This window comes from Panthera leo, chromosome D3 (assembly GCF_018350215.1).
Source record: "Panthera leo isolate Ple1 chromosome D3, P.leo_Ple1_pat1.1, whole genome shotgun sequence".
Lineage (NCBI taxonomy): Eukaryota > Metazoa > Chordata > Mammalia > Carnivora > Felidae > Panthera > Panthera leo.
Genome location: NC_056690.1, coordinates 27,391,655 through 27,413,715, shown reverse-complemented (window position 1 = coordinate 27,413,715; position 22,061 = coordinate 27,391,655). Strand labels below are relative to the sequence as shown.

General features: G+C 37.8%; 1 protein-coding gene and 1 long non-coding RNA gene across 3 annotated transcripts in view; one reads left to right on the top strand and one right to left on the bottom strand.

Annotated features, from left to right (window-relative positions):
- The first annotated feature begins 1,736 nt into the window (after positions 1-1,736).
- On the top strand, positions 1,737-12,641 carry LOC122203212. 2 transcript variants are annotated; one of them, XR_006195086.1, is made up of 3 exons: positions 1,737-1,879; positions 12,028-12,158; positions 12,356-12,641. It is a non-coding gene; the product is annotated as an uncharacterized LOC122203212 (long non-coding RNA). The 2 variants fall into 2 exon arrangements; XR_006195087.1 differs by lacking the exon at positions 1,737-1,879 and adding an exon at positions 10,914-11,015.
- LOC122203209 (ankyrin repeat domain-containing protein 62-like) overlaps positions 6,839-22,061 on the bottom strand; it is a 120,176-nt gene continuing 104,953 nt past the window's right edge. Inside the window, 5 exon segments of the mRNA XM_042909797.1 lie at positions 6,839-7,061; positions 8,453-8,498; positions 14,249-14,477; positions 15,739-15,956; positions 16,493-16,783. Coding sequence (XP_042765731.1) covers positions 6,928-7,061; positions 8,453-8,498; positions 14,249-14,477; positions 15,739-15,956; positions 16,493-16,783 — 918 coding nt within the window. The 3' untranslated portion in view covers positions 6,839-6,927.

Here is a 22,061-nt window from a genome sequence, read left to right as displayed (position 1 = left end):
AATTTTTGCATCCATGTTCCTCAGGAAAAGTGGTCTATAGTTCTCCTTTTTAGTGGGGTCTCTGTCTGGTTTTGGAATCAAGGTAATGCTGGCTTCATAGAAAGAGTTTGCAAGTTTTCCTTCCATTTCTATGTTTTGGAACACTTTCAAGAGAATAGGTGCTAACTCTTCCTTAAATGTTTGGGAGAATTCCCCCTGGAAAGCCATCTGGCCCTGGACTCTTGTTTTTTGGCAGAGTTTTGATTACTAATTCGATTTCCTGACTGGTTATGGGTCTGTTCAAATGTTCTATTTCTTCCTGTTTCAGTGTTGGTAGTGTATATGTTTCTAGGAATTTGTCCATTTCTTTCAGATTACCCATTTTATTGGCATACAATTGCTCATACTATTCTCTTATTATTGTTTTTATTTCTGCTGTGTTGGTTGTGATGTCTCCTCTTTCATTCTTGATTTTATTTATTTTGGTCCTTTCCTTTTTTTCTTTTTTGACCAGACTGGCTAGTGGTTTATCAATTTTGTTAATTCTTTCAAGGCACCAGATTCTGGCTTGATTGATCTGTTCAACTGGTATTTTTGTGGGGTTGTTTGTTTGTTTGTTTGTTTCTTTCGATAGCATTGATTTCTGCTGTAATCCTTATTATTTCCTGCCTTCTGCTGGTTTGGGGTTTTATTTGCTGTTCTTTTTCCAGCTCCTTAAGGCATAAGGTTAGGTTGTATATCTGAGATCTCTCTTCCTTCTTAGGAAGGCCTGGATTGCTATCTATTTTCCTCTTATGACCACCTTTGCTGCGTCCCAGAGGTTTTGGGTTGTGGTGTGATCCCTTTCATTGACTTCCATATACTTTTCAATTTCCTCTTTCACTGCTTGGTTGGCCCATTCATTCTTTTTTTTTTTTTTTTTTTTTTTTTTTAATTTTTTTTTCAACGTTTTTTTATTTATTTTTGGGACAGAGAGAGACAGAGCATGAACGGGGGAGGGGCAGAGAGAGAGGGAGACACAGAATCGGAAACAGGCTCCAGGCTCCGAGCCATCAGCCCAGAGCCTGACGGGGCTCGAACTCACGGACCGCGAGATCGTGACCTGGCTGAAGTCGGACGCTTAACCGACTGCGCCACCCAGGCACCCCGGCCCATTCATTCTTTAGTAGGATGTTCTTCAGTCTCCAAGTATGTGTTACCTTTCCCAATTGTTTCTTGTGGTTGATTTCGAGTTTCATAGTGTTGTGGTCTGAAAATATGCACGGTATGATCTCGATCTTTTTGTACTTACTTAGGGCTGATTTATGTCCCAGTATATGGTCTATTCTGGAGAACGTTCCGTGTGCACTGGAGAAGGATGTATATTCTGCTGGTTTAGGATGAAATGTTCTGAATATATCTGTTAAGTCCATCTGGTCCAGTGTGTCATTCAAAGCCATTGTTTCCTTGTTGATTGTTTTGATGAGATGATCTGTCCATTGCTGTGAGTGGGGTGTTGAAGTCTCCTACTATTATGGTATTACTATCGATGAGTTTCTTTATGTTTGTGATTAATGGATTTACATATTTGGGTGCTGTCACATGTGGCGCATAAATGTTTACAGTTGTTAGGTCTTCTTGGTGGATAGACCCCTTGATTATGACATCATGCCCTTCTGCATCTCTTGCTACAGTCTTCATTTTAAAATCTAGATTGTCTGATATAAGTATGGCTACTCTAGCTTTCTTTTGTTGACCATTAGCATGAAAGATGGTTCTCCATCCCCTTATTTTCAATCTGAAGGTGTCTTTAGGTCTAAACTGGGTCTCCTGGAAACAGCATATAGATGGACCTTGTTTCCTTATCCGTTCTGTTACCCTATGCCTTTTGATTGGAGCATTGAGTCCATTGACATTTAGAGTGAGTACTGAAAGATATGAATTTATTGCCATTATGATGCTTGTACACGTGGAGTTTCTGGTGGTGTTCTCTGATCCTTTCTAATCTTTGTTGCTTTTGGTATATATCTATCTATCTCTATCTATCTATCTATCTATATAGATAGATAGATATATATAGATACATACGCATACATATATATGTATATGTGTATATATATATATATATATATATATATATATGTAATTTTTTTTCATCTTTTCTTCCCTCAGAGAGTCCCCCTTAAAATTCCTTGCAGGGCTGGTTTAGTGGTCACAAATTCCTTTAATTTTTGTTTGTCTGCGAAACATTTTCTCTCTCCTATCTTGAGTGACAGCCTTGCTGGATAAAGAATTCTTGGCTGCATTTATTTTTTATTTTATTTGTTTAATGTTTATTTATTTTTGACAGAGAGAGAGAGAGAGAGAGAGAGAGAGCATGAACGGGGGAGGGGCAGAGAGAGAGGGAGACACAGAATCCGAAGCAGGCTCCAGGCTCTGAGCTGTCAGCACAGAGACTGACGGGGGGCTCAAACTCACAGACCGTGAGATCATGACCAGAGTGGAAATCGGACGCCTAACCGACTGAGCCACCCAGGTGCCCCCGCATATTTTTCTGATTCAGCACACTGAATATATCCCGCCACTGCTTTCTGGCCTGCCAAGTTTTTGTGGGTAGGTCTGCTGCAAACCTGATCTGTCTTCCCTTTTAGGTTAGGGAACTTTTTTTTTCCCCTTGCTGCTTTCATGATTCTCTCCTTGCCTGAGTATTTTGTGAATTTGACTATTATGATATGCCTTGTTGATGGTCGGTTTTTGTTGAATCTAATGGGGGTCCTCTGTGCTTCCTGGATTTTGACGTCTGTGTCTTTCCCCAGCTTTCGTACATGTTTTCCTCTATGATTTGCTCACATTACCCTAATGCCCCTATCTCTCTCTCGTCCGCTTCTGGGACCCCTATGATTCTGATGTTGTTCCTTTTTAATGAGTCACTGGTTTCTCTAATGCTTAAATCGTGCTCTTTTGCCTTAATCTCACTCTTTTTTTTCTGCTTCGTTATTCCTTCTAAGTTTGTCCTCTATATCGTGGATTCTCTGTTCTGCCTTGTCCACCCTTGCCGCCACTGCATCCATCTGTGATTGCAGCTCAGTGATAGTATTTTTAATTTCATTCTGGGTATTTTTTTACTTTTTTTTATCTCTGCAGAAAGGGGTTCTAATCTATTTTGGATCCCAGCTAATATTCTTATCGTGATTCTAAATTCTGGGTCAGACATCTTGCTTCTATCTGTGTTGGTTAAATCCCTGGCTGTCGTTTCTTCATGCTCTTTCTTTTGGGGTAAATTCCTGCTGAATTCTGTGGTTCAGGTTGTGCAGATTGTTGTGTTAGTCCTCCAATCAGTGTTCTAGGTGTGTAGGATGGTTTCATGTTGGCCTGGCTGTATTTCATGGGTGCGAGACACACACAAAACTTCCATGGTGTTCCGCCATCTTGGACCCTCCCCCCATTCACAAATATTTTAAAAACTTATCTCAGGGTGCCTGGGTAGCTCAGTCGGTTAAGCATCCAATTTAGGCTCAGGTCATGATCTGACAGTGAGTTTCAGCTCCACGTGGGGCTCGTATTGGGCTCGCCACTGTCAGCGCAGAGCTTGCTTCAGATCCTGTCTCCCTCTCTCTCTGCCCCTCCCCTGCTGGCTTGCTTGGTCTCTCTCAAAAATAAACAGTTAAAAAAACCTATCTCAATAGATGTGAAATAAACATCTGTTAGCATTCAATAGTCATTCATGACAAAACTTAGAAAACTAGTATTATAAGGGAACTTCCTCAATATACTTGTAGCAGAAAGACCCTAAGTGACCCCATAATATCTGCCCTTTAGCGTTGTCACCTTTTCTTTATAATTCTTTTCTCTTAAGATCTGTGACTTGACTCTAGCTATTGGAATATGGCAAATGTAAAGGACTGTTGCAGACATAATTCAGTTAATTCAGAGTCAACCAAAAGGAGTTTTATGCTAGGCAAACCTGATCTGATCACGTGAACACCCTTTAAGGAGGACTGAGCCTTCTCTGAAGTGACATTCTCCTTTCTGGCCTCCTAAATGAAGCGGCCATATCGAGGAAGTCTACGTGGCACGAACAAGGAACAGCCTTGCTCTAGGCTGAATATTTGTGTCCCCACTCACCGAAACTCATGTGTTAAATCTTAATGTTCAACGTGATAGTATTTAGAAGTGGGCGATTTGGGAAGTGATTAAGTCATAAAGGTGGAGCCCTCATGAATGGGATTAGTGCCCTTATAAAGGAGGGCTGTGAGAGCTCCCTTGGCCTGCGCCAAGCAGCAAGACCAGCGTCCATGAGCCAGGAAGCAGGCCATCGCTGGACACTGAATCTGCCAGTGCCTTCATTTTGGACTTCCCAGCCTCCAGAACTGTGAAAGATAAAATTTTTTTCATAAGCCTATGGCATTTTGTTAGAGCAGCCCAAAAGGACTAAGACAAGTGTCTGGGAATGCTTAAGACCTAAGCCTCCAACTAGCCGACAACTAGCAAAGAGCTGTGGAAATGAGTCCAGTCATACAGTCACAAGGAAATTCTCTTAAAAACAAACGCAATGGGCTTGGAAGCAGATTCTTCCCCATTGAAGCACCCAAATGGGGAAGGGCCGTCTAGCGGACACCTTGGGTACAGCTTTGTGAGAACCTGAACAAAGGACCCAGCTAAGCCATTGCTCAGCTTCTGACCGATAAAAATGTGAGATACATGTGTGTGGCTGTAAGACACTGTGTTGATGGTGATCTGTTGTAAACGGCAAGCGCAAACTAAGAGACTGATAAAAGATATACATTTTTAAAACCCCACTATCTACATAGTTGTAGAAAACTACTTTTACATGTTGCAATTTCAAGAAGACATGAACACTCACTATCCTCACATTTACTCAACGTCATTTTTGTAGTAGGAAAGAAAAAAAAATGAAAGCTCTAGGAATTGGAAAGAACCGAAAATGCCACTATTTATAGATTATATTTCGCTTCATGCCCCAAATCCAAAGGAATCTGCAGATAAAACACTCGAGTAAGAAACAATATATTGTGGGGAATAAGCTTAGACAATTAAAAGACTAGTTGTTTGGAAAAATCAGTATAAGAAATGTCTTTCCTTACAAACTATTAGCAGATTCAATGCAATTCCAATGAGAAACGGCTTTGGAGAGCTTGCCAAGTTGATTAAAGAAGACCTGTGGAGCCCTTCCTTCCTTTCTTCTTTCTCATCCCCAACAGTTTAGTTCCCAGTCCTAGAAACAGAGGCATGGAGTTGTGGGGGTCCAAAGTGAGGTGCTGGAGCTTAGACAGAATGGGGAAGGCATTACGTGTGGGACAGTCACCCTGCACAGTGTTGGAGCTCAAGTGAGAGCATCCCTGAAAAGTGAATGATATAGAATAATGAAGTATCACAGACTGGACAGGGTGGGGAGGCATCTGTACAGGGGAAGAATAGCCCAGCGTGGGTTTTCAGAACCTGCAGGGGGGCAAACCATCTGCAGAAGAGGTGGCCTGGCACAGGGTGTCTGAGAAAGGATATGTGTACATGTCTCAAAGTACTTCCCCACAAAATACTAATTGGAAAGTGGAAAGTTAACATTCCAGGCGAGAAACCTGGCAGATACTACCTCCGCTGGCCAACATTAACATCACCAGTATTGGGACAAATCAAAATTGTAGGTCACATGAGAGGATGCAATGAAAAGAGTAGGTTGTAGTGATACTCTTGCTAAAAATTATGATCTGAATTTTACCGTAAGGAAACCTAAGAAAAATCCACATTGAAAGACATTGCACATTACTGGAATTTAGTCGTCAAAAGGTTAAAAGTCATGAAAGTCAAGGAAAGACAAAGGAACTGTTCTAGAGTGAAAGAGACTAAGACACACAACTGAATTCAATACATGGCTCTGAACAGGACCTTCCTTGGTATTACGTATACTACAGATAAGTGAGCAAACTTAAAAAGAATTATGAGGAATAAATGATAGAATTATACTGAACCCTTGAACAAAAGAGTTTTGATGGGTGCACTGACTACACACAGATTTTTTTCAGTACTGGAAATGTATTTTCTTTTATAATTTTCTTCATGGTATTTTTTTCTGTAGCTTACTTTAAGAATATTGTACGATACATATCATATACAAAAGATCATTGGTAGTAGCAGTGGTTAAGTCTCTGGGGGTCAAAAGTTGTTCATGGCTTTTTGACTGTGGGGGGCAGGGGTCAGAGCCCTTAACCCCATTGTTCAAGCGACAAGTGTATTAGAGTTAATGTTCTGATTGTGAAGGTTGTATGGTAGTTATGTGGAATGTACTGACTTGTAGGATTTAAATGCTACAGGAATCAGGCATCCCGTTAGCAATTTACTTGCAAATGGCTCTGGGGCGGGGGAGGGGCAGTTCTTTTTTTTTTTTGTTTCTCTATTTTTTCTTTTCTCTAACTTTGTTTCCAAAAAGCAAATAAAAAATAACTAACTAAATAAATAGAAAAGGTGAAAAGCCTTATGCAAATTTTATTTCTCCATGTGGAAAGAGCTATGAATCAGTGTTGACAATTAAAATTATAAATAGGTTTTATGGCACTATAAAAAATTGTAATATGTACAAACATTGGCAATAGCCATAGCAGGAATACATCAAACTAATGTCTAAATCTTTAGGCCCACATATAGTGATAAAAATTGGAAAATACAAAAAAGCCATCCATGAACACTACTGAAGTATTAATGACAACTTGTTTGTTTGTGTGCTGTGCAAACAGCAGGGAGTGGAACAGTCTGATGTATGTCAAACCCTCTAGTGCTGCTTTCCACGTACAAAATGTGCTTAAAATTTAATGAGATGCCAAGAAACATAGTTTAAAATATTATACAGATTTTCATTACACACATGTGACACAAAAACATTTTCCTTTAATCAAGATTTTTCCATATAGTGGACAATGTTTTGTAAGCATCCAGTAAATTTTTTCTATTTATTTTTCAAATCATATAATTTTTGTTCAAAATCTGTACATATTCTCGTGACGCTTTCCATACTGGATCTTGATTTAGAATTGAATCATCAGTAGATACTAAAGGAGTTCTACAGGATCCTCGTTCAAATTCGGTAGCAGCTGAAAAGGAAAAGAAAGAAAGAATTATCTTCTTTCTCCAAAATACTTTTCACTACAAGTCCTTAAAAAAAAAGAAAGAAAAGAAAAGAAGAAAAGAAAAAGAAAAAAGAAAGTTGGGGCCTTTATGAAAAGGTGTTAAGAAAATTGAAAAATAACTACGTACAACTGCAATATGAAACCCAAGATTAGTATTAAATATATTTTGCTCAGGGTTGCACACTGAATTAATTGCTATTGTGGATAAATATCAGAGTTTCTGGTTTTTTCATTACAAGGTGAAATTACAAGATGAGGACACAGTCCACCCTGAACAATCAAACTGAAAAATCAAACAGGCATTTCCCAACATTTCTGAACAGGACCTTCCTTGATATACAGATGTAAGTGACAGGTATAAAACACAGCACTACTGGAACATACAGAAGGGACATCCCAGTTTTGCGTCAATATTGTCTGCTTTTTGGTGAAGGTGATATGTAATCTGACACCTGAAGGACAAGGAAAGAGTATGCTAGGTAGAGGGAGGAAGCACATACAAAGAGCTAGAAGTGAGGAAGAACACTTGTGCAATTATGAGTAGTTTAGTTTGAGAAGGTGCTAGAGCAAAGCAGCAGAGTAGGGAAATAGTGAGACAAGGCTGAATAATCTGGCAAGAAGCAAACTGATTTGGGTGTTTTCATTCCATGCTAAGGAATTTAAAGTTTTTCCCAAGGGCAAAAGCAATGACAAAGTCAATGAGTGAAGATTGAAACCCGTTACCTGTCAAGTGACAGCTATATGACCTCTAATTACTTAACCAAGCATTACTAAGACGACTTTGGCTTTTTGGGTCTTCTATCACTAGCGGAAACAACAATTTGATAAAGCACACCTTTTCTGAGACTTGTGCAGGTTGACAGTTCCATAGGGATGGCACCAGTGAAGGAAGATTATCGCCAGAAATAATAACAGATATATAGATTTAGGGAGATTGAAAAAAACTTCTTTAACGTTTATTTATTTTTGAGAGAGAGACAAACCACAAGCGGGCAGGGGCACAGAGAGAGGGAGACACAGAATACGAAGTAGGCTCCAGGCTCCGAGCTTTCAGCACAGAGCCCTGTGTAGGGTCTGAACCCACCTGAGCTGAAATCAGTCGCCCAACCGACTGAGCCACCTGGGTGCCCCTAGACTTTTGGGAGATTTTAAAAGAGCTATGAAACATGAGGACTAAATGAGGAAGAAGTGTGTTCTTCATTATGCTCATGTTTTTACATTTTTTATTAGATATGTACAAAAAAAATGTGAGTGCAGTATCCATTATCCAAACAATGGAAAGGGATGCCGTTTACTATTTATAGTTTATTTCAGAAATCAATGATATCTAACTTCATACATTTTTGGCAACATACCTTCTTCTGGTGCTCTGGTTACTGCTTTCTCCAACTCCTGCTGCATCTGAAATAAGTCAAATATTATTTAGAATGTGTAAGGTAAACAAAAGACATTGTAGGAATTATATATAGCTTACGACATGTGGTCTTGAAACAATACTTGTAGAGATTAAACCGAAGTTAGGGATTGCTTACATAGAAAGACAATCACATGAATAAAATAAATTCCTACCTATTTTATGTTAGTTTTAGATAATTGAGAACAGATACATACATACATACATACATACATACATACATACATACATACACACACACGTATATATGTGTGTATATGTGTGTGTGTGTGTGTGTATACATATATATAATGCCATTTAAGTGAATCTGATAAAAAGTACAATTAATATTGATCTATTGAATGTGTATAATCTCTGAAAGGTGATGTTTGATCTTACTGGTACAAAAAAGTTTAAACAAGAATCATATTGTATACTGAATTATTACTGGGAAATGATTAGAAAACCTGCCATTTATGAAAGTTCAATCAGTTTTTTACCTTAATGAATTGTTCCTTAAAATGGGCTTTCCATTCTTTCACTTTTAGAAAAACAAAATTTGAAGGAATGCTTTTGCTATTAATTTTTCAGGACTGACTCTTAAATACATATAAAATGAAGAATGTGGGACTGTCATACTGTCATGTGGAAATTCTACTGGCAAAATATTGAGTAATAATATTTTGCTATCTGTATTATGACTAAAACACTTATTTCTTTTCATATGGACACAAAGATTTCAGAAAATCTCTTTGAAGAAAGGAAAAATAGAGGGTTACAACAGTTTTCAAACTTAGCTTCTGATTTATAACTTTCTCAATTAGAGACAAGGAAAACAATATGCAATTTTCAATTGTAACTTTGTTTCCTTTCTCCAAATTAGGACCAAGTTTGGAAACACTTGACTTATTAAAGTTATGGTTATCTACTTACTTATGAAATGTGTACGAATATTTCCAACTACAGGTGACCCTTAAATAACACAGAGGTTGCAGTGCAGACAAAAACCTGCATATAATTTTTCATCCCCCCAAAACTTAATTACTAATAGCCTACTCTTGACCAGAAGCCTTACCGGTAACAGAAACAGTCGATCCATACATGTTTTGTACAGTAGAATAAGCCAGGGCAAAAAAATGACATTGAGAAAAACAGAAGGAAGAGGAAATACACTTACAGTACTATACAGTATCCAAAAATAATCCATGTGTAAGTAAAGTAGACCCGCACAGTTCGAAACCATGTTGGTCAATGGTCAACTGTATATTACAACTGTTCCTGTCTAGAATGTTCTTATTTAGATCTTTCTTATATAAGGTAGCCTCTCCCTGAATGCCCCAAACGGGCTCCAAAATAGTGTACTGAACATAATCAACACTGGTGATAAGGATTCCAATGTCTTTACAAATGTAGGTGTGAGGACAAATGTTTTGGCTGACATGTTTCCCAATATTTTCAGAGACTATTTTCCCTAATACCTTTTTTTAATTGAAGTATAGTTGACAGACACTGTTACACTAATTTCAGTATACAAATTCAGATTGGACAATTGTAGACACTATGCTATGCTCACTACCGTACGTGTAGTTACCCTCTGTCACCATACAACATTAATACAATATTATTGAGGATATTTCATATGCTGTATTCTTCATTCCTGTGACTTACCTATTTTATAACTGGAATTTGTACCTCTTCCTCCTCTTCACCTATTTTGTCCTTACTCTCTACCCACCTCCCCCCCTACCAACCACCAATGTGTCCTCTGTAGTTATGATTCTGTTTGTTGACTTGTTTAGTTTTTTTATATTCCACATGTAAGTGAAATCAGATGGTATTTATTTGTCTTTCTCCAATTTATTTCACCTAGCATAATACCCTCTAGGTCTATCAATGTTGTCACAAATGGCAAGATCTCATTCTTTTTGATGGCTGAGGTATATTTCATTGTATACATATTACACATCTTCTTTATCCATTCATCTATCGATGGACACTTAGGTTGCTTCCATATTTTGGTTATTGCAAACAATGTCTCAATAAATATAGGGATGCACACAGCTTTTCAAATTAGTGTTTTCATTTTCTTTGGGTAAATACGCAGTAGTGGAATTAATGAATATCTATTTTTAAGTTTTTGAGGAACCATAACACTTTTTTGACAATAGCATTATATTCTGGCAGTATAAAATGAATGGGACAACTTTACTATACCAGACTTATAAAATTAATAACTCAATACCAGATGATGGGGAAGGCTTTATTCAAACAACTTTATATTACCATTAATAAATACGATATAAAATATAAACCACGTTTTTTACATGACATGACTTAAGGAACTACCAAGGTAATGTTGCATCTTTTCCCCAAAAGCTCTTTTCCTAAATATTTACCTCTGTGACCTTCATGTTTATTTCTAGGTGAAAACTGTGTTTCGATGGTGAAAATAGCTTTCAAGTCCATGAATAAGGACACATGTGTACTTTTATGTATACCTTTCCATTTATCAGAAATATAAGAGGGTGAGAAAATTTTACACAGAAAAACTATATATCAGCAAATTTTAATTTAAAGAACATTTTTAAAGAATTTTTAATTAGAAGGATTTTCTCATTACTGTTAGCATTCAAATATGGCCCATAGAAATCTAAGGTTCGGTTGGGGACACTGCAGGATTGAGGGACAAGGAAGTCACAGCCATAGTCTCCATCTCTCCTTTAGTTAGACAGCTCTACTTCTCTCTGTTTTACACAATACAGTTAATGCAAAAAAAAATTACATTCTATTCTTTGAAAACAAAATTATTTTGAAGGTATAAAAGTCACTAATTTAGTCAAAATCCCGAATTTTGCGTAATAGACAAAAAGGGCTCAGAGAGAGTGTACTTTGCCTGAGGTCATGAAACCAACTAGATGCAGACCAGGAATAAATACACTTCTGGTCTTACCAAGCCTAGAGTTCTATGCCAGTTACTTCCTCATAGTCAGGAAAAATATGTATATTTTAAGTATAACTCAGAGAAAATGAATACATAAAACTTTGTCATGTGGCTCAATAATGTTTAGGTATGAGGCACACAATAGTAGCTCTCTAACTAAATTACAAATTTTAAAGTCATGAATAAAAATAAAGGAACAGAAATTATGTTAACTCCTTTTAGTAGCAGTCAGTTTTTAAGCACAACTTTTTTAAACCACAGGACAGAGAACTTCAGAGAGAGAAGCTTTAGGTGAAGCAAGCAAGCTGAAACTGAGGAAATTCTTCCTGAAAGAATGATTTATTTCTTCCCAAGAAATTTTGGTTTATCAAAATCAATCAACAAATGAGGGAACCCATGGTGTGGTTATTTACAGCAAAATTTAAAAACCAACAGATTTCTCTTTCCCATCTAGCATGCTTCTGTCTAACCTCTCATCATTAGTTGGTATGTACAAAAGACACAATTCACTTTATTTATAATTTAAATCCGGTCAGAAATAATAGGTGAACCTTCACTTCTCACATTTGGACTTATCTCTCTCTCCCTCCCGACAGGAAGGGAGACTTACCTAACGGGTGAAGTTGGGAGAAGGAGCTAAGCAGTGCTTATGTGTTTCTGAATCTCCTCTTTGAAAAGATGTGCCTGCCCACAGTAACATGAATTTGGGTCTGCTCTCAGCTCTGGGGTAAGCACCCGGCCCCCGGGGTGGGGGTCAAGCATTTGTTTCCTCAATTTACAACTGTGTGGGGAAGTGCCCAATTTGGGAGGAAGCCCAATGTGGCTAACATAACCTAAATCATATCCTCCAATTTGTTAGTGTGTATTAGTAATAAAGCTACTAAGTTTCTCTCCATCTCCCTGTCTCCTGTGTTCTGAATTTAGAAAGAGAAGAGCAGTGTTACTTGCCGCCTACCCAGTGTCACCTGTCACAGCTCCACCAAGAAAAATGACTAGACAACACTTACAGAAACATTCTCTTCTTCCTTGGCTTCATAACCAATGTACATTGTTCAAAAGCAACGCCCACTCAAAAGAGAGAAAAAATTGAAAGAAACCATTTTAGAAACAAACATAGAAAGTCAGACAAACTGAGGACACAGAGGAATACCTTCCAAATGAAAGAACATGACAACACCTAAGAAAAAAAAAACTAACAAAACTAAGAAAAAAAACTAAGAAAAAAAAACACAGAGATAAGTGATGTACCTCATAAAGAGTTCAAGGTAAAGGTCATAAAGATGCTCAGTGAACTTGGGAGGAGAATGAATGGATCCAGTGATAACGTCAACAAAGAGGTAGAAAATATAAAAAATAACCAATCAGAGCTGAAGGATACAATAACAGAAATGACAAATACACTAGAGGGAATCAGCAGCAGGTAGAAAGATGCAGAAGAACAGATCAACAATTTGCAAGACAGGGTAGTAGAAATCATCCAAGATGAAAAACAAAAAGAAAAAAGAACTTTAAAAGTGAGACTAGGTTAAGGGACCTGTGGGACAACATCCAGTGTAATAATACTTGCATTCAAGGGGTTCCAGAAAAAGAAAAGAGAAAGGGGCAAAGAACTCATTTGAAGAAATAAAAGCTTAATTTTAAAAATTCAAATATTTTCTTGATTTAGCTATTTATAAAATGCTCTACAATCGTTCATCAAGAGCGATTCAATAAAAATTGAAACAAAGGTGCTATAAGTCAAAAAAAAAGGAAAAAGAAAAAAGAGTGCCATAAGTAAGAAAGCAATTAAAGATGTATTCTCATGTAAGAAAATACAAAAATTTAACTTAAAAGAGAAATTAACCATTTTAGTGTTACAAGTTGATTTAATTCATAAAAAGGACTTACCATGGATTCTTTTTTTTTTTTAAAGTAGCCTCCATGCTTAGTGTAGAGCCCAATGCAGGACTTGAACTCATGACCCTGAGATCAAAACTGAGCTGAGATCAAGAGTTAGATGCTGAAATGACTGAGCCACCCAGGCACCCCCTTGGATTCTTTTAAATAGTAAACATTCATATGTCGTTAAGTGTTTGGAGGACGATCATTTACTGACATACAGGGGTGCAAAAACTGGATGATAGCAAAACCTTCAAATGTTTATGAACCACTGCCAACTGAAAATAAGTCCAAGCATCTAAGTGTACCTGTGGTCAGCAGGCAATAACATTTACTTTCTAAAATCAAATTTAAATGAAAGCTTTTCAAGAAATTTAACATGGGTCAGTTTAGTTATATTTATTGAATACAGTTAATACTAGGTGTCTCTTGTGGCGCACCTGGGTGGCTCAGTTGTTTTCAGTGTCCAAATCTTGATTTTGATTCAGGTCATGATCTCATGGTTTTGAGACTGAGCCCCACATTGGGCTCTGTGCTGAGCATGAAACCTGCTTGGGATTCTCTTTCTCCCTCTGCTTTTGCCCCTCCCCTGCATGCACTCACTCATTCTCTCGCTAAAATAAAATAAAAATAAGTATCTCTTGGAAATGAGACAACAAGGGACTAACATATATATATATATATGTTATATATAACATATATATATATATGTTATATATAACATATATATATATATGTTATATATAACATATATATATATATATATATATATATTTATGTGTGTGTGTGTAATTTACCTCAATTCTTTCTTAGCACATATAATTATGACTTTTACTTCGTATGTATTAGTTACTTAAACAACTCAGAATTTCACCAAATTAAAAGCAACAATTATATCAGATATCTGAACCCCAAAGTAAAACAGATAATATAACTAACCTTCCACAAGGAAGTCTCCCAGTGGTCATATGATGGTCGTGGGGTTAAGGTAGGAATCACCAAGTTTCCTCTTGGAGTAAGGTTTCCATTGAGCACTGAATTATTTTCAAAATGTCCACAATAAGGTGTTTCCAGGCCTGGGCTCATAGTAAGAGTCCTGAGTAAAGTTTGATGCTGCTGTCTCTCCGCAAGAAGTTTTGTATTGCTCTCTGACAGTCTCTCATTAGTCCTGTGAAGATTAAAAAACACAAATACATTTTCTTTTTCCCTAAATCATTCCTAAATGACTTACATCTTTTTAAGTTTCCATAATAGTAAATAGCATTTGCCATTGAACAGTGTTTTAACACTGAACATGTGACAGAGCACACCTACTATCTAAAATTATACTTTTAAAATTGTTCTAAAGAAATACTTATGTTTCCAGGGGGACCCCTAACGAACAATTCAAATGAGGGAAGGGAGAGAAGTGGCTATCAGTGATGTACACGGCTTAATGAATAATACTTGCTGTCTTCTGGAATGGCTGTACCGGCAGGATCCTTCAGGATGCCATTATATATACATACTTATATTTCGTAAACCTGTTTACAGATATAAAAATAAACCATCCCTCAAAGTCATTTTCAAGCATTTGCTTTCACCACTCTTGCACATTTCACTTACTATCTCAAAGAAACTGAGCATTTGACACCGAGGAATCAGTGAGACCAACAAGCTCTAGGGGAGATAGTAGATGGCAGAGGTGTGATCAGAAAGAACTAAAACAGCTACAGAGGCAGTTAGCTTATAACAGTTACCAAGGCACTGGAGGCAGAATCTGCCCTTTCTGTCTTCAGTCTTCCACACACCTCCCTCCCAGCATGGTGCTCTTTTTTGCCACTTTGGGAATTATACTCCCCTTCAGCCCTGTGTGAGTCCTTCTGTATTTCACATATATGCCATTATGTAAAGTAGAAAAAACATAAAGGATAGTTTGTCTCAAGGCCCACTCTAGTAATAATACCAAAGTTCACAATCAAGAGAATAAATGTACCAAGGTGCCAGGATGAGTAGTAGTAGTAGTACTTGAGCTTTTAGGTTAAAGATGTCATCTTCCAAAAATGAACTCATCGACATTTCTATTTAGGGTACTTCTGGCAAGCAATTTTATAATAATATACTTCTAAATGAGAAAGCTTCAAACAATGCACTTAAAGACTAGCAGATCCGATCAATGGAAAATATACAGGGCGGGGGGTGCGGGGGGGGGGTGGGTGGGGGAAGAGGTCCTGTAAAACCAAAAAGAACCAAAAAGAAGAGGAGGGATGCAAACTGTCCTGGACTAACATTTCAAAGGTAAGTTCACTTAGAAACATCATTTTCCAAAATTACACGATCTAGTTGGCTTTCACTTCCTACTCATCTCATGATCTTGGCTCCACAGAAATTATGCTTTAGAGGCAAATTAATAAGCTAAATTTCTTGTCTATGATTCTGTTTTGGCTTACCTGTTCAGCTTATTTCTCAAGGACTTTCTAACTTTTAATTCTTCTAGGTAGAGTTGCCTGTAGGTTTCCAACTCTGTTTTAGTAGATTCTTCTTGAGACGTCTTCATTGTAGAGACCTGAGATTCCAGATCTTTAATTCTAAGTTCCATTTGACTTCTCGTTGAAGCATGAGCATTTTCTCTTAACTGGTCCAAGTTTTCTTGAGCTGCTGCTTGTGCCTAAAGCAAATTAATGGGATAGTTTTAAAATAGCTATAATCTGAATAATTAATTATACCTGTTTCCTTTAGTTCTGAGTCAATGATTCAGAGAGCAATTTTAAATGAAAAAAAAAGCTCAAGTGTAAAATATTTATCATCAATGTCAACTGAATTAAATATGATTTATAAAATTAAAGTTCAATCATTCTTGTATTAGTATTCACGCAATCTGATAATTCATATAATAGAATCAATGACAAAATTTTTAAAGTCGACAATAACCTTAAGAATAATCCAAGTACAGTGCAATTTTTAAATCATAATTTTTCTTTTCCTCTTAATAGCGAGACTAGTCGTTTAAATCATCATTTTTTCTTATCCTCTCGATTTAGTAGGAACAATGATGAAAACTGAACTCGTTAAAGGGAGGAACAAATGCCTCCAGAAGTCTACAAATTACCATAAAGCAAGTAGAGGAAACCCATACAACACATCTATCCAAAATGGAATTTGTAGTGAAATGAATGAAAGCACATTACAGATCAATCAATTAACCTGTAAAAACAGGTTGACTTCGTGTAATTTTTCTACCATGTCCAGTCGTGCTCTTTCTTCAATCTCCCGTTTATACTGTTCCACTTGACTGCGCTCTACCATATTCATTTCCATAAATTGTTTCAATTTTACTACTTCTTGTTGTAACTTCTTGTTATCGCTCTCTAGTTTTTCACGTTCTTCCTCGAAAGCTTTCATTGATAATAACTCTTGTTGAAGAATTTGATTTTTTGCATCCAGGTGTAGACATTTTGAAGATGTAGTTTCCAGTTGTGTTGTAAGGACATCAGCCTGCATGAATAAAACACTATAGTTTGGAAGTGGAGTGAAAAGACTCTAACCCAAAACTACTATCAAATTTTTTTTCAGATTTTAAGTAACCTCTAAGCCCAGTGTGAGGCTTGAACTCACAATCTCAACATCAAGGGTAACTGAACCAACCAGGCACTCAAAATGTTAAATAAACTCATTTGCAATAAAATGTTCCCTGTCTTAGAATGTGGACCCTTAAACAACTCAGAAAATCAAGAGCAAAGTTAAAGCCATCAGGTGTTACTGAAATAGATCTTTGCTATCATTGTCTTTACTACACAACATTTGCACTTGATTCTATACTTTTATTTTTCTATCATTCTTTCATATCTTTCTTTCATAAAATAAGTCCCCTCTTAGGAGAAAGTCTCTTAGCCCTTCCCCGATCTTAACACTCCATAATTTTTAAAGAAGTTTTAGCAATATCATATTGACTTATGTATGCCCGAGTTCAAAAATACGTCCCAAGATAAGACTCTGAAAATAAGACTCTAATTCATGAATCTACAAGTAATGTTTCTAATGCCACGGCCTTTTTTGGAGCTGCAAATGTTTTAATGCTAATTTGAACTGCGTTCCCGGGAGAAATGATTCTCCAGGTTAAGAAATCACATCTCCCAGTATAAAACTTTAATTGGATAATCCACATATTTTTTTGAGACAAAAAAATTAATTCAATACTGTTATCTTGTAATCCTTTGTTACTTTCTAGGAAATAAGAGATCATACTAAACAACAACAACAACAACCACAACAACAACAAAACTGGCTGGAGTTTCAGTGATGCTGAGTTGGGAAGGTCTTCCATTCATTATGTATGATTGGTAAGACAAGGTGAGTGGATGTGGTCGTTTTATAAATTTGTTGATACTTCTGTGAAAATCCTGCCCCTTAAATATATGCTGGCTTCAGTAACTGGTTTCTAGTGAGCAGAATATGCAGAACTGCTGTGATTTTTAACGTTTTATTTATTTTTGAGACAGAGAGAGACAGAGCATGAACGGGGGAGGGGCAGAGAGAGAGGGAGACACAGAATCGGAAGCAGGCTCCAGGCTCTGAGCCATCAGCCCAGAGCCCGACGCGGGGCTCGAACTCATGGACCGCGAGATCGTGACCTGAGCCGAAGTCGGCCGCTTAACCGACTGAGCCACCCAGGCGCCCCACTGCTGTGATTTTTAAGGCCAGCTTGGAAAATGTGATACAGCTTCCATCTCACTTTCTTTCTCTAGGGAAGCTCACCCTTAGAACCCAGCCACCACGTTGTGAGGAATCCCAGGCTACCTAGTGAGTCTTCATGTAGATACTCCAGCTGAGACTAGCCAACGTCCTAGCCAAAGGCCAGCTTCAACAGCCAAACACGTGCATGAACAAGCCTTTAGATGATTCTAGTCTCCAGCTTCCAGTTATGCCAGCTGATGCCAAACGAAGAAGAAATGAGTTGCCCTACTATGCTTTGCCTAAACTAAAGATTGGTGAACAAGATAAATGCTGTTTTGAACTACTAGGCTTTGAGGTGGCTTATTATGCAGCAGTAAATTACTACCACAGATACTGATACTAAAAATGGTGTGCTGCTATTCAAAAAACCTAAAACTAAACTTCCTTTGAACCAGGAGGTAGGTGGAACCTGGAAAGATGTAGAAAAGCATAAGAATGAGACCCAAAAAGGGCCTCCACGAGACTCTTAGTGGAAGCCTGATGGCCTGTGAAGAGGCTGACAGCAAGGGTTTCTAAGCAAGTGAAGAAAATGACACTGGAGGAAAGGGAAGTCATGCTACAAAATACCTGAGAGTAAAACGGATAGGAAAGAGAAACTAAAGAAAGACTATACAACTGAAAGGAACCAGGACTTAGTGGGTTCAAGTATCTGTTTCTCATTTACAGCCTCTCTACATGTGGAACTGTCAAATAATGCTGACATGAAGAAATGGCTTTTGGGTTACGAGAAAATCCAGGGTGCTACCAGGAAAACAGAAAGATTTAAGGTATGCCTCCAATTTCTTTAGGGATCTTAAGAGTATAAGATTTTTTTTTTTTTAAAGTAGGTTCCACACCCGACATGGGGCTTAAAGTCAGCACCCAGAGATCAAGTGTCACATGCTCTACCAACTGAGCCAGCCAGGAGCCCCGAGAGTAGACGAATTTTAAAGGCATCGTCATATAAGAGCTTCACAGGAAACCTGAAGTGAAAAGCTGATCTCAAAAGGACTTGGGAGGGTCGCTTTGCTAAAACACGGCATGAAATCCAGTAATAATTACAGAAAACTAAAAAAAGGTAAGAGATTTATAGTAGCAAACATACTATTTGCTAGCTTGGACTAAAAGAGACCAAATCGTGCAAAATGAAAAGAGGCCTTTGGGTCTTAGAAGTCCCACAGGGAGGAAGCAGGATGAAAAAACAGCTGCAAATACAGGTCATTCCTTATGAAAAGGAAGGAACCAAGAGCTCAAAGAGTAAAGAAAGGGAAGAGACATGGAGAAAGTATTCCGTGGTTAGGACTAAGTCCTAACTTAAGAACTGACAGCATGCATCAGGCTATATTTCAAAACTCTTATGGACTAGGGTGCTTCCCATCTTCTTTTTCTGAATGGGAGAGTCTTCAGCAGTTGACCAGAATGTTGCATTTGTGAGTGGTAAATAACTGTCTCTTTTGTTCTCAAGTCCTCATATTGAGAACACTTGCACTCAAGGGGCTATACTTTAGATACCATAACCCAGGCAGCTTATCCCCACTGCACCTGATTAAGATGGTAAGATCTTGGACTCAAGCCTTGAACCTGATGCCATGATAACTGAAACTTGCAGGAGGTATTGGAGGGGGAGGGGAGTGAATGTATTTTTCAGGTGGGAGGAATACAAACATTTGTGGCCAGTGGGTAAATTATACTGCTTTTTAAAGGTGTCCATAGGTTTCAAATATTAATTCCATAAAAAAAAAAAACCATGGTACAACCTTAGTGACTTGCTCCTAATGAACAGAATATGTGACTATGATGCTGTGTGTATTCCAAGCCTAGGTGACAAAAGGCGATACAGCTTCTGCCTTGCTCTGTATCTCAGGCTGCTTACTTGGAATCTAGCTCCCCATCTAGTGAGGAAGTCTAGGCCACAAAGAGGGTCTAGGTGTGTCAGTTTAAGTGTTTCTGCTGCCTCCTGAACTGCAGTCCCAGGCAACAGCCAGCATCAACAACCAGACGTTAGTGAACAAGTCTTCAAATGGATCCAGCCCCAAACCTTTCAGTTGCCCCACCTGAAGCTGAGTGGGGCAGACACTAGCTGTCCTGGCACACTTCTCCTAACAGATTTGTGAACCAAAGAAATCTAACCTTTGGGGAGTTTGTTAAGAAGAAACAAAAATGATAAATGGAACAGTGGATGAAAAAAAAAGAGATAAGACACATAAACTTGTATAGGAGAAGTTGGTCTCCATTAAAGTAGGTTGTAATAAATGTTAAGATTAATTTATTAACAACCCACAGTGCTAATGAGAAGAAGCAGATAACTAGAAGCAAGATCTAAGAAGTTTTTCTCTCAGTTTTTCCCCAGTTAGGATCATATTAGCTGTTCATTTTCCATATATGGCCTTTATTATGTCGAGGTATGGTTCCTCTAAGCCTACTTTGTTGAGGTGTGCTGCTATTCAAAACATCCATCATGACCATATGGTCCTGTCAATCGATGCAGAAAAGGCCTTTGACAAAATTCAGCACCCTTTCTCAATAAAAACCCTTGAGAAAGTCGGGATAGTGGGAACATACTTAAAGATCATAAAAGCCGTTTATGAAAAGCCCACAGCTAACATCATCCTGAATGGGGAAAAACTGAGAGCTTTTTCCCTGAGATCAGGAACACGACAGGGATGCCCACTCTCACCGCTGTTGTTTAACATAGTGTTGGAAGTTCTAGCATCAGCAATCAGACAACAAAAGGAAATCGAAGGCATCAAAATTGGCAAAGATGAAGTCAAGCTTTCACTTTTTGCAGATGACATGATATTATACATGGAAAATCCGATGGACTCCACCAAAAGTCTGCTAGAACTGATACATGAATTTAGCAGAGTTGCAGGATACAAAATCAATGTACATAAATCAGTTGCATTCTTATACACTAACAATGAAGCAACAGAAAGACAAATAAAGAAACTGATCCCATTCACAATTGCACCAAGAAGCATAAAATATCTAGGAATAAATCTAACCAAAGATGTAAAAGATCTGTATGCTGAAAACTATAGAAACCTTATGAAGGTAATTGAAGAAGATATAAAGAAATGGAAAGACATTCCTGCTCATGGATTGGAAGAATAAATATTGTCAAAATGTCAATACTACCCAAAGCTATCTACACATTCAATGCAATCCCAATCAAAATTGCACCAGCCTTCTTCTCGAAACTAGAACAAGCAATCCTAAAATTCATATGGAACCACAAAAGGCCCAGAATAGCCAAAGTAATTTTGAAGAAGAGGACCAAAGCAGGAGGCATCACAATCCCAGACTTTAGCCTCTACTACAAAGCTGTCATCATCAAGACAGCATGGTATTGGCACAAAAACAGACACATAGACCAATGGAATAGAACAGAAACCCCAGAACTAGACCCACAAACGTATGGCCAACTAATCTTTGACAAAGCAGGAAAGAATATCCAATGGAAAAAAGACAGTCTCTTTAACAAATGGTGCTGGGAGAACTGGACAGCAACATGCAGAAGGTTGAAACTAGACCACTTTCTCACACCATTCACAAAAATAAACTCAAAATGGATAAAGGACCTGAATGTGAGACAGGAAAGCATCCAAACCCTAGAGGAGAAAGCAGGAAAAGACCTCTCTGAACTCAGCTGTAGCAATCTCTTACTCGACACATCCCCAAAGGCAAGGGAATTAAAAGCAAAATTGAATTACTGGGACCTTATGAAGATAAAAAGCTTCTGTACAGCAAACGAAACAACCAACAAAACTAAAAGGCAACCAACGGAATGGGAAAAGATGTTTGCAAATGAAATATCGGACAAAGGGCTAGTATCCAAAATCTATAAAGAGCTCACCAAACTCCACACCCGAAAAACAAATAACCCAGTGAAGAAATGGGCAGAAAACATGAATAGACACTTCTCTAAAGAAGACATCTGGATGGCCAACAGGCACATGAAAAGATGCTCAACGTCACTCCTTATCAGGGAAATACAAATCAAAACCACACTCAGATATCACCTCACGCCAGTCAGAGTGGCCAAAATGAACAAATCAGG